At 37.4% G+C, this 12,600-nt stretch overlaps 1 protein-coding gene across 2 annotated transcripts in view; it reads left to right on the top strand.

Moving 5' to 3' along the window:
- The window catches only part of LOC149535972 (heat-inducible transcription repressor), a 202,304-nt gene that overhangs the window by 9,288 nt on the left and 180,416 nt on the right, over positions 1-12,600 (top strand). For both annotated transcript variants that reach the window (XM_089807340.1, XM_089807339.1), the window contains exon 2: positions 5,808-6,130. In XM_089807340.1, coding sequence (XP_089663466.1) covers positions 5,827-6,130 — 304 coding nt within the window. In that variant the 5' untranslated portion in view covers positions 5,808-5,826. The remainder of the gene's footprint in view (positions 1-5,807; positions 6,131-12,600) is intronic.

The raw sequence follows: 12,600 nt of genomic DNA, 5'->3' as shown, positions 1-12,600 counted from the left end.
TCTTGCTTGAGACCATATTAAGCCTTTTTCAACTTGCACACATGAGACTCCCTATCTAGAATCACAAAACCTTCTAACTACTCAATGTAAACTTCTTCTTCAATACTCCATTTAGAAAGGTTGGTTTTACATCCGTTTGGTGATGTTTCCACCTCTTTACTGCAGCAGCTATAATTATTTTGATGGTAATGCAACAGGCCATTGGTGCAAAGGTTTCTCCATAGTCTATGCCTTCTTTTTGTGAAAAACCTCTAGCAACATGGGCTTTATATTTTTCTATACTACCATAACCAACATGTTTATTTTAAACAACCATTTAGAAGAAATTAGTGATTTACCTTTTGGTCTTGGCATTATATCCCATACATCATTTTTAATGATTGATTGATACTCTTCCATCACGATATCTTTCCATACTTGATGATTTGAAACTTCTTCAACACTTAGATGATTTAGATGCAATAATGTGGCTCATGAATGCTACATAACCAGCATACTTATGAGGCATTTTACTCTCTCTGAAAGTGCCATGCAGGGCTGTGTATCATTTAGAGTCTTCCATAATGTTTTTGGCCCACAAAGGTCTTTTCCTTCTGGCTGAAGTAACATTGGAACTTCTATATGATCAACTAGTCTAGTGGAATCATTTAGATTTGTGTTTCCCTTTGATTCTCAGAAGATGGATCTGGATCAGCCTTTTCTAAATCCTGAGGATGCTCAAAATCTTCCCCTTCATTTTCAATGTTAGACTCTTTGAATATCTTGCAAGCTACATCTTCTTCAAAAGTAATATCCCTGGTTATTTCATTTTGTTTTTGACCTGTAATATACATCCCAAAAGCTTTTGAAGAATCACTATAGCCAACAAAGATACCTTTCTTTCTTGAAGGTTCTAATTTTGATATTTTCTCTTTTGATATATGAATATAAACTGGGCATCCAAAAATTCTAATGTAAATAATGTTTGGTTTGATACCTACAATAGTTTCTTCAGGAGTAATGTTATCAAGAATCTTTATGATTCTGAATATAAATTGCTGTCCTGCATGCTTCAGCCAATATAAAAGTTCGAAGGCCTTGATCATGAATCATTGCCTTTGCTGCCTCAATAATTGTCCTGTTCTTCCTTTGAGCTATACCATTTTGTTGAGGATTATAGGGAACATGAAACTCCTCCTTAATCCCAGCTTCAACACAGTAATCATGAAATATATTAGAGACATATTCTCCTTTGTTATCATATCTTAAGATCTTAATCCTTTTGTTATATAAGTCTTTAACAAGTTCTTGAGTTCTTTAAAATGGAACAACACGTCTAGATCCAACATTTACATGAATAATCCTCTTTGAATGTAACATAATACCAAAAACCACTAAGAGAAGCAACTGATATGGGACCATATAAATTTGAATGAACTAACTGTATCTTTAGCTCTAGTTTCACTACTATGAAAAGTGCTTTTAATATTCTTACCTAGAGTGCATCCTTTGCAAACTCCTTCGGGGTTTTGGTTCAGTTTTTGAAAACCAATCACAACCTTCTTTGTAGTGGCAAAAGTTATGAAATTTAAATTCTTAAACCTCTTGTGCCAAAGATTATTTGAGTTTGAGGTATCATGTGCAAGTGCATGAATTGGATGAGCTGAAAGCTTATAAAAATTATCACGACAGACTCCAATCTCATGAGCTGATTGAATACTGGAATCCTTTTTTCATGCCAAGCCTTTACCATCAACAAAAGCAACACAATACCCTTTGTCTTCTAACCCTGATATAGAAATCAGATTCCTCTGTATGTCAGGTACAAATAATACATCACTTAAGTGAAGAGGAAACCTAGAATCTAATTTGAAGGAGGTAGAACCAACACCCTTAGTGAATAACTTGCAGCATCACCAATAATGACTTGTAGTGAGAAATCTTTTTCCTTCAAATTAATGAGGTGTTCTTTGTAACCAGTAATATGATGAGATGCACCACTGTCAATCAACCTTGTATCACTGTTTTTAGGAACATTGCTAGAGAGTGGAGATATAAATAAGAATCCCTTAGAATTTTCACCTGATTCCTTTTGAGGAGATGAGTTTTCTACATTTGCAGCAACAACTTGAGACGTTGTTCTAGAATAACAATCTCTAGCAAGTGCCCTTACTTATCACATCTGAAGCACTGAACTCTGGAAAGATCCTTTTTCCCTTTCTTGGAGTCAGGAGCTGACTCAAAATTTTTATCTCTGAATTTCTTGAAGTTTCCTTTCTTCCCTTTTCCTTTTGAAGTTTGAGCTGCAAGAACATGATCATCTTCATGATGATTTCTATGACTGCTTTCTCTTCCCTTTAATCCGTAGTCTTCTTGAATGCAATCTGCCCTTAATCTGTCAAATTTTTGAAACTTCTCTTCCACTAACACCCTGAATCAAGGTTTCCCAAGAATGGCGAAGTCCATTCATAGCAAGCATAACTAGATCTTTGTCTGCGAACGTCTCTTTAATTGCAGTAAGCTGGTCCTTCAATATTGTAATTTCCATAAAGTATGAAACTACAGATTCACCTCTTGCCATCTTTACATGCAATAGTTGACGCCTCAATGTAAGGACTCTACTGGTACTATTAAACTCATACAGATCCTTGAGAGCCTTCAACTCCTCCTTGGCTGATTCCAATTTTGAAATGATAGGAATCAAGTGATCCTTAACTAAATCAATCATGATCTTTTTAGCCATAATCTTTTTCTTGTCCCACTGAGTTCTTTTAACTTCATCAGGTGGCTGTGCAACATCAGAATTGGCATAATCCAAAAGGTCATTCTCTTCAAGAGCAACTTAAACCCTAGGCTTCCATGAAGCAAAATTTGAAGAGCCATCTAACCTATCTTCAACTTTCAAGCAGTTCACCATTTTCACATGTGGAGGAAGAATAATTGAAAGAGAAACAAGGAACACAAGTTGCAGAATACTTCTGGTTCTGGATCAGAGTTCTTCAAACCCACTCTGGTACCATGTTAAATTTTGAAATAGAAATAAAGTGAAACAAATACAACAATTTAGATACGAGACAATCACAGTACACAAGGCAATTATCTTGGGAAAAACCCACCTCAGTGAGGGAAATGACCCAGCCGACCAAAAATATGTTCTTTTATTGAGATCTCCAAATCAGTTACAAAGTCTCTGCTCTTGATAATAATTCTTCAATTATGTGATGATCATATATGATCAGTTAGTTCTCAATACACATATCTGCTAACCATGCTCAATAATCGAAGAGAATGTAACAACACATTAAAATTCACAAACTGAGAATGTATTTATATGCCACTGTATCAGAATCAAAACCTGAGAAATTCGGCTCAACTTCAGATCAAGCAATCTTCGATCAAGAGAGAAACTGTATTCACAGAAGTCCCAATCTGAGTTTGCCAACAAACATCAAAACAATGAATGATAGATCAAAAATGCTGTCCAAGACTTTTCACGAACAAGGAAAAAATACAAACCACACACTATATTTGCTGGGCACAGAAAGAGATATACCAATGAGCGATAAAACAATAATCAGAGTTGCTGGAAATGAAGAGAGCAACCAGCTTCAAAGAAAATGCTCCAATAGCTAGAGACAGTCTTTGGAAACTTATTATGTATTTTTAAAACTTTTTATTAAAACGTGGAAGTCACGACCATCAGCAAAAGACGCAAATATAATTCATTGTTGAAACTGATTAAGTGATGCCGACTCAGCATAAAGGTAACACATGGCAGTTCATTAGTGATGAAGAGCCAACATGCACAATAGCAAATAAGGTATAGAATCGAACAGGAGCCAAAAAGACCATGAATACTAAGAGAATTATAAGAGCAATAGACTGCTTCGGAAAATGTCTCAATGAGTCCGTGAACATGAATCAAGACTAGTAGCAGAAAAAGACTGGATAAGATCTGTATTGCAGCTACTTATTTGAAGACCTTTAGCTTGGAAGCATTATTTGATGGAATCCTAGATCTTTTCCATCATAGAAAACGCACCCAAGGGGTTTCGTTTTGCCAAAATTTGCTCAGGACTTTCAGCCAGCCTTGTCTTGTTATGGTCAGTTTTTCATAGAGAAGTGCACTCAATAGGACTTGAACCCACGTAATTGTGATGGCAGTTGCCATAAATTTGACCATGGACTGTTGAACAGACCTGTTTGGTTTTTATCTTTGCAGTTGATCAACCATTTTACTCATTTTGTTCAAGGTAGTTTCTTGTAGTGTTGTGGATTCAACAGAGGCAAGAAACACCATTTGGTTCAGACAGGACACTCATTTGTCTTGGCTTTCTTTTTCGTTAATGATTCTGTTCGACATACTTCACTGCACCATGCCTTTTCTTCGTAGCTTCTCATTGAGCAGCAATCAACAGGCAACGCTTAGAAAAATGTGCATTATGAAGGGCCTCATTTCTGATATTCCAATCTACTTGTTTATTTCTCCATGAGTTTGGGTTAGAAGACAGTTTAGCATGCAAAGTGTTGTTTGTTATATTTTATACTTTGATGCATGTTTCATTTTATGCTGCATTTCTTGAAGTTCACTAGCATGAGGGAAGGGAGGGATGCATTATGGGTTTTTCCTTTTGCACAGTTTTGCGGATGACAGAGGATGTACCAGGGAATAAAATTTCTTTATGAAATATACAATTTCTATTGTACTTCTTTAAAGATTCAAAATTCTGCTTCAGAAATTTAAACAAAATTATATATAAATCTCTCATCCATCATTGACATGAAGATTGAAATCTTACAACTACAAACATAGAATATCTTTCCATTCTTTCCCTTTTCCATGGAAATGAAAGATGATGGAATGAAGGTAATTTGGGTTTTGTGAGACGAGGATAAATCGGTGGGGAGATCTTGGTGGGGTTTGTCACCCCTTTTTTAATTCTTTATTTTTTGAAAGTACTTTTGACGAAAACACACAAGCATGTGCAGATCAGGTATGACTCAATCTCCATAGAGGTTGCGGGGGGGGGGGGGAGGGGGGTGGACCAGCGTAGGCTGACATGATGTCCCTGTGATGCCTAGACCTCCCTAATATGTGTAAAATAAGGGGTCCCCTCATAATTGTTGGGTGTCTAAGGAGCCTAAATGTCCTGGGAACTTCATGGCTACCCTCACAGGTCGCAGGCAATACCATTGAGATATTTCATCCCGTCCCTGGTCCTTGATATGTGTGGGACACTTGAATCAACACTAGAAGAAAAGGGATTAAGTCCTTATGAAATACTGAGTGCAATTACTTGTATGGAAAGGTATGTGATGTTTGATACACAAACTGCTAATGTAGTCATTTGATATCAAAGCAGAGGATATATAATATGTATTCTATCAGTCTATATCTGAAAAAATCAAAAATCAACTCCATAAAAAGAAACATGAAGTGAAGGGAAATTTTACCTGACCAATATTGATTTGTTATGCCATGCTTTCTCTTTTAATATTTCGTGGGGACCAAGTGTTACACATAGCTTCTTTTTAAACATATTATTATTTGTTTGATGTAATGGTTCTAAAACTATTCACTCTCAAAGAAGCCACTTTTAAGTACTTATAGAAGGATCAATTACTCCACATCTAGGCACTATTTAAGTATTTTAGTTTTTTTTAAACATATTATTTCTTCATTGCAGTTTTTAATACATGTAGCATGCAGGATATCTATTTTTTCCTTCAGGAGAATAATTAATATTTACAAAAAGTACTTCTCTCCTTGCCCATGGCTCTTTTCTTTTCTATTGGAATTATGAGAGTTCGTACTTTGAACTGTGCAGACACTAGAGGGCAACTGACATGCAGTTTCTATTACGGAGTTCCCAACCTGTAGCACCAGAGCCATCTTATGAACAGGATTCTGACAAGGACTCAAAGGTGATGACAGAACCTTCTCATGCTTTGCAGGGACCTCTGTCGGACCTACCCTCAGCTAAGCCATCTTTTGATGATGATTTTAAGGGAAGAGATGGGGTGGGATTAGGTGGTGGCGGAGGAGTGGGTGGAGGATTAGATTTTGAAGTGTCAAGGGCAAAAACACATATGGAGATTGAAGATCACTCAGATGTCTCACCGGAAGAAGGGGCTATACTCATTCCTTATGGTACTTTCTCAACCATTTATCAAATTTGGTTTTCCTATTTATGAACCATAGGGTGTCTGTGTTTTTTATCACATTAAATGGAGAGCTTATCTGGATAATGGAAAATATATTGGTACTCTCGATAGGCCTTTTTTCCTTAGTATAAATATTATCATACATAATAATGAAAAATATGATCTATAATCAAGATATATTTAATTATTCATTTTCTCCACTTGCAGCTTGCTATACAAATTAAATTAGTTCATGATAAGTAAAATTGTCATGACAATGTCTAAAAGTTGTATTGGCACTTCAGTTAATGGTTGCAGAATCTATCTGATAGTTATTCATTTGGATGCATATATATTCCTGTTTTTCAAATTTCTATTTTTCTTTGGTGTACAGTGATCTAGAACATCTGTACTGTCTTGTTTGAGTTTTAATATCTCAGAGGAAATATTTCATAGTATCCAAACAAATTTAATTTGTAATTTCTATACAATAATAAATACACCAGATATTATAAATTTTGCATTTGGTATATCTGATAATTATTTGAATTTGGACAGTTAAATCTCTTTTAATGATAGTAATGAGATTTGCTGATAATGTCAAATGTTAATAGGTGAGATTTTAATGATGTCCACTATAATATTAGTCAAGTTAGCACAATGGTGATTTCCATGTGAAACAACTCTTGAGAAATTCTGGGTTTGTGTGTCCTTGAATTCCTGTGACAAGGGGTTTCATCCACAGATTAAATGAACCGCAGTTCCATGTTCCAAAGTAGTAATTATCAGATAGTAAAAGATGTATCCTTCGTATGGTGGTTACTTCTTCTTGTTTGCTGTCTTATATGTCTTTTTCCTTCAATAGTCGTGATTTTCACATGTCCCTTGACTTTCGCTAAAATTAAATTTCTGTTTTATATTTTAGAAATATTTTTTGCTAGATTAATAGCTGCTTATGGGGCAGCACCCATTGTATTATATCACAAAAAAGTATTATATGTATTATTTTGGCAGAGAAAGCCCAGTAAACCGGAAATGGCAAAACCATGTAAAAAAAATCCTAGCTATCAGTGCCCTTATTAACAAAATGTGGAACACCCAATACAAAATGATGCCAACAGAGATCGAATAAGAGCTGGACAAACTCCTGCTAAAGGTGTGTACCACTATAGTATCCATCATAGGAGGAAATTCTATTTGGGGAATTAATAGTGAAACCGAAAGTATAAGAATCTATTTGGGAAATTAATAGGCAAACCGAAAGTATAAGATTTTTCGAAAGAATGGGAAAAGATCAGGAGAACATCAGATTTTCAAAAGAACGTAAAAATAGTAGAAAAGAGATTATAAAAAAAAACAAAAAATTAAGGGCATTTCCATAGCATAGAGACATAGAGAACAAATAAAAATTAATGTAATTCATGAATTGTAGAAAAATAAATTTTTTTAATTTAAATTCATATTGTCAATTGCATAGGCAAATATTCAGTTAACCTTTTTAGAGGGCAGTCAACAAAAAGTTGCCAAAATGTGAGCTTAAATATTAGCCAAGTCTATGAAGTACCTGAGACCAAAATGAATTTTAGAAATTTTTTTTTTGTTTGTTTATATTCTTATTGCTGATTATATAGGCAAATATTCAGTTAATGTTTTGACTCTTTTGAGAGGGCACTCACAAAATAGCTGACTAAGTCTGAGATCAAATAATAGCCAAGTCTATGAAGTAACAGAGGTAAAAACTTATCAGACTTTTAAAGAGAGCAGTCATCAAATAGTTGTCTAAGTTTAGCTAAGTCTACAAAGTAACTGAGATGAAAATTTATTAGATAGCAGTTTAGGTACTTAGGAGATATTTTCCATAGCAAGTCAAATTGTGATATTGCTATCAGGATTTAACTGTATAGTTTTTGAGTCAAACTCTTTGGCCCATGTATCATGAGTAGCGATTCACACATGAATCCATCTTTCATGAGAATAAATGGAACACTTAGCACTCATTGGATCTAGGTGATGCTCACAGAGGTGAAGCACGGGACTTCCCAGGAGGTCACCCATCCCAATACTTCTGCAACTCGAGTGCGCCTAACTATAGAGTTTCCTCCATGGTTAAACCCACTCTGCTTGCTCGGCCCATGTAGCATGAGTAGTGATTCACATATGAATCCATCTCTCATGAGAATAAATGGAACACTTAGCACTCATTGGATCTAGGTGATGCTCACAAAGGTGAAGCACCAGAACTTCTCGGGAGGTCACCCATCCTAGTTCTACTCCAGCTTGAGTGCGCTTATCTCCATGGTTAAACCCACTCTTCAACTCAACCTTAACCCCCTTCTTTGCCAACCCGAACACCCTTCGAAACTTGACCGCTATGAATGAAATCTCTATCGTATGGTTCAAGTACGAAACCATGCTTTGTTTTGAGAAGCTATCAAATGTTTCAATCATTGCCCTTAAGGGACCCTCAAAATCTTTGATACAAAAGATGGGCATTTGGATAAGCATTGCATCTGTGCTCTCCTCAAATTGTCTTTGATAAGCATATTGTTTGGAGTATCAACACTCTCATACCACCATTTCTTGCAATCCAAGCCGTTATAGACTTTCAAAGGTGATTGTTTGTGTCGTTATGTAATCTTGTTGAGAACTTGTTGACACCATTTGCTGTCCTTGTACTTTTGTTCTTATTTTCTTTTTCTTGTCTATGTTCGTTCCTCCTGCAACTTTGACTCCTGAGGGTAGAGTTTGTGCATGCTTATTCATATTCATACTATTGCTACTTGAATCACCTGCCTGGGACTGCAACCTTGTTTTCCAATTTCATTTCCCAACCAATTGGATAAATGTTTTCTCTTGTCTTTGGTGCAGGAGAAGAAAAATGGTTAGGGCTTTTGAATATTCGACTTCCTTTAGCAATACAACTTTTCACTATAGGGTTGTGTTCCAGAAGTGTTCGACTTTTGTCTTCTTTGAGGTACGGTTGCAAACCTGTTAGGGCTTTCCTCTCTCTTGTCGGGTATATTGTACAACTTCATTACCCTCTGTCCGTATGGCTCTATATTCCCATGCCTGATTCCTTCGTGTTGTACGACCTTATACAATTGCTTTAATGTGTTTTCAGACTATGGAGACATCTGGGCTGTTGTGCTTGCCGCCTGGTATTTTCCTCTCCGTTCTTTTTCTATGCTTTGATCTTTTCTTCTTTCTTTGTTTTGCTCCCTAACCATATATGCGGTCGGCTTCTCTAGATGCGTTCTACGTTTTGCTGCAAAGTATTGGGCTCGCCTATGGATATTTGATCTTGTTCCACAAATATTTTGCTCCCTTTCACCTTGTCTCTGCACGATATCACTATGGTTGTTTGACTCCTTGCATTTGACCAATTTTGCACGATATGTAGTCCATGCTCGACTTTTTCTATTTATCTTCTCTAGTTGACTATTATCGTGCAGTGTGCATGATTTATGACCTCCTCTTGACTCCGTACGAAAGGAGGTCAATGTTTACTTATGTAACTCTTCTTACCTGTACAATGCCTGTGCTTATAGTTATGGTTTGTCGTCCATACGATTGTATGGCGATAGCTAGCCACGACATGTTCCCTTTATCTATACAGTGCCTATAAGTGTTCACTTCTTTTTGCAGGGTCTTTTAATCAAGACTGTATGGTCTTCCCTTTATGCTAGAAGACGTGCGGTGCATTCCTCTTGCCAGACTTTGCCGTATTTGAATTTCATTGCCTCAGCCACTACTTGTTGTGGCCATACAGTGGTTTTTTAAACTTCAAATTGCTTTCTTATGGCCATGTGGTGTATATAGGGTTTGTATGATGACTCCTTGTACTTTTCTCTACTCTATAAGGTCGTACGGTGACTTTTTGGGTCTGTACGATGCTTTTTGGAGGTCGTATAGCCTTCAACATCCCACATTAGTTTCCTTATTATTTTTCAATTTTTCTATTTTCAGTGTGTTCAAGAATTTTTTTTTTCTACCGTTATGCAAGTCAATTCTACTTTCTGCATGTGAACTGTTATGTCTTTGGTGATAAATTTTGATCTTTGAACCGTTCACGACATCAGGAATTTCTCGGCCATCAAGTGTCCATAGTTTGATTGATCCATTGGCTCCAACCTCCCGAACTTTAAAGGGCCCGAGCGGCTTTACTTTGAATTTGCTGACTTGATCTCATTCCCTCCATTAAATTTCAAGATTAATTGGCTTGGTTGAAACCTCATCCGTTGCAAATTTTTGTTATGCCAAAATTTCCTCCATTGTTGTACCACCTCGGTCGCCCACCAAGCAATTGCCCTCTTCTTATCCAATTTGTTTGAGGCATAGAGCCTCTCCCTCAGGCTCTTCATGTCGCTGAGCCTTTTATCAATAGGTATTCGTAGACTCGGTACCATAAACTCCATAGGCATTATTGTCTCTTGCTCGTACATCAGTTGGAAGGGTGTGTCCCGTGGTCACCTTGTAGGTGCGGTAGGCCCACAATACATAGGATAATCTTTCCTCCCAATCTTCACCCTCGACTACGTACAACTTAAATGATGACTCCAACCAAAATTTTATTAATTGCCTCCGCCTGACCATTTGCTCGAGGATAGTTCAGACTTGACAACATGTGGAAGATTTTGAATTCAGTGGTGAGCAGTTTGATAACATGGTTCACAAAATGTCCACCTTTGTAACTAGTGAACTAGATCGGAATGTTGTACCTTGCTATGATTTGTTCATAAATGAACTTGGTAGTGCTCAATGTAGAGTTGTTTGGTAGTGCTCAGGCTTCTACCCATTTAGTTAACTATTCCGTGGCCACTACACATGACCCATTCTCTCGCATCATTATTCAGTGTTGGCCACCACAAGTTGACTAGGAACACCTTCCTTGTTGTCGTATTAGGACCCATGTGTCCCCTTGCTAGTCCTTTGTGGGCTTCTCAAAGTACTTCTAGAACTTCTTCCATCACACATCATTTGAGTACCTGGTTTGCCCCCATTTTGTATAGTAATTCATTGATCAATTGAAAGGTCTTGCTCATCAGAACTAACTTTATCCGTTCTCTTGGAAGCATGTCCCATGGGAACTAGGTTGTGGACAAATACTCCCCTATATTGGTATACCATGGAGGAAGTACAACAATCTGAAATAGATTTGCGTCAGGAAAATCATCATTTACTCTGATGGGTGGCTTGCCAGACTTATTGTGACAACTGATTGGAAATCACGTGGCTGCATCCTGGCTATACCACGATCTTGAATGTGAACTCTTGGAGTAGCAAAGGCCATTGACTGACTCTCCCCTGAATAATGAGCTTATTAACCAAGTACATGGGAGCTTGGTAGTCCACATAGAAAGTAAATGGGTTGGCCAATAGGTAGTGCTGGAACATTTGAATAGAGTAAACCATTCTGAGGGCTTCTCTTTCCATGGTGCTATAATTCTTCTTAGCATTGGACAACAACTGACTTGCAAAGTATATTGAGTGATCCAGTCCATGCGGCCCTTCCTAAGCCATTCAACACATCCTGGTGTACTTGAAACTCCTTATCCTAATTAGGGAAAGTGAGAATGGGAGCACCGAATAATCTTGTTTTTAACTTGTGGAAGGCTTCTTCTTGTGCTTCCTCCCAAACATACGACCCCCCTTTCCTTATGAGCTTATCCAACGGGTATGATATTTGTGCAAAGTTCTTGATAAATTTGTGATAATATCCAATATGACAGAGGAAGGATTTGACTTCGGTCATATTCGTAGGGGCCTCCATTTCCACTCTCACCCATACTTTGTTTGGGTCAGTTTTTAGTCCAGCTTTACAGACTATGTGCCCAAGCAATTTTCCTCGTGGCACCATAAAGGGACACTTTTTCGGGTTAAGGGTGAGGCGAGCTTGTCGACACTGCTCCATGCACTCCCCCAAAGTTGCAATATGCTTGTCTTGCTTGCTCAATACTGACCAAACATCTAAGAATGTTGTAAAGTTCCCTATTGACATCTTGTCAAAGATGTGTGGGATGATCAACTGAAAAGTAGCTGGAGCATTACAAAACCCGAAGGGCATCCAATTGTATGTGTATACACCATTCTCCACTACGAAGGTTGTTTTTGATTTGTCCTCCTCCGCAATGGATAGCTGGTTATACCCATAAAGCTCATCTATAATTGAATAAATTTCATGGCCTGCTACTTCCAAAATGTTGTCTGTGAACATAATAGGGAATGGGTCCTTGATGGTGACTGCTTTGAGGCATAAAAAATCCACACAGATGGGGATTTGGTTTGCTTCCTTCTTCAAGGAAAGGACAATGGGAGAGATCCACTCACTTGTTTCAACTCAAAAATGATGCCTGCCTCCAACATCTGCTCAATCGCTGTGTTTACTCTTGCAGCATAATTCCTGTTCATTCTGTACGACATCTTGCGCATAGGTTGGGCTCTGGGAACCAGAGGAATTTAGTGTACGCATAGCTCCAG

The sequence above is a fragment of the Cupressus sempervirens genome, chromosome 10, assembly GCF_028749045.1.
Source record: "Cupressus sempervirens isolate cs-2001-9-10 chromosome 10, ASM2874904v1, whole genome shotgun sequence".
Lineage (NCBI taxonomy): Eukaryota > Viridiplantae > Streptophyta > Pinopsida > Cupressales > Cupressaceae > Cupressus > Cupressus sempervirens.
Note: the sequence above shows the minus strand (reverse complement) of the source record. Positions and strands in the feature narration are given on the sequence as shown.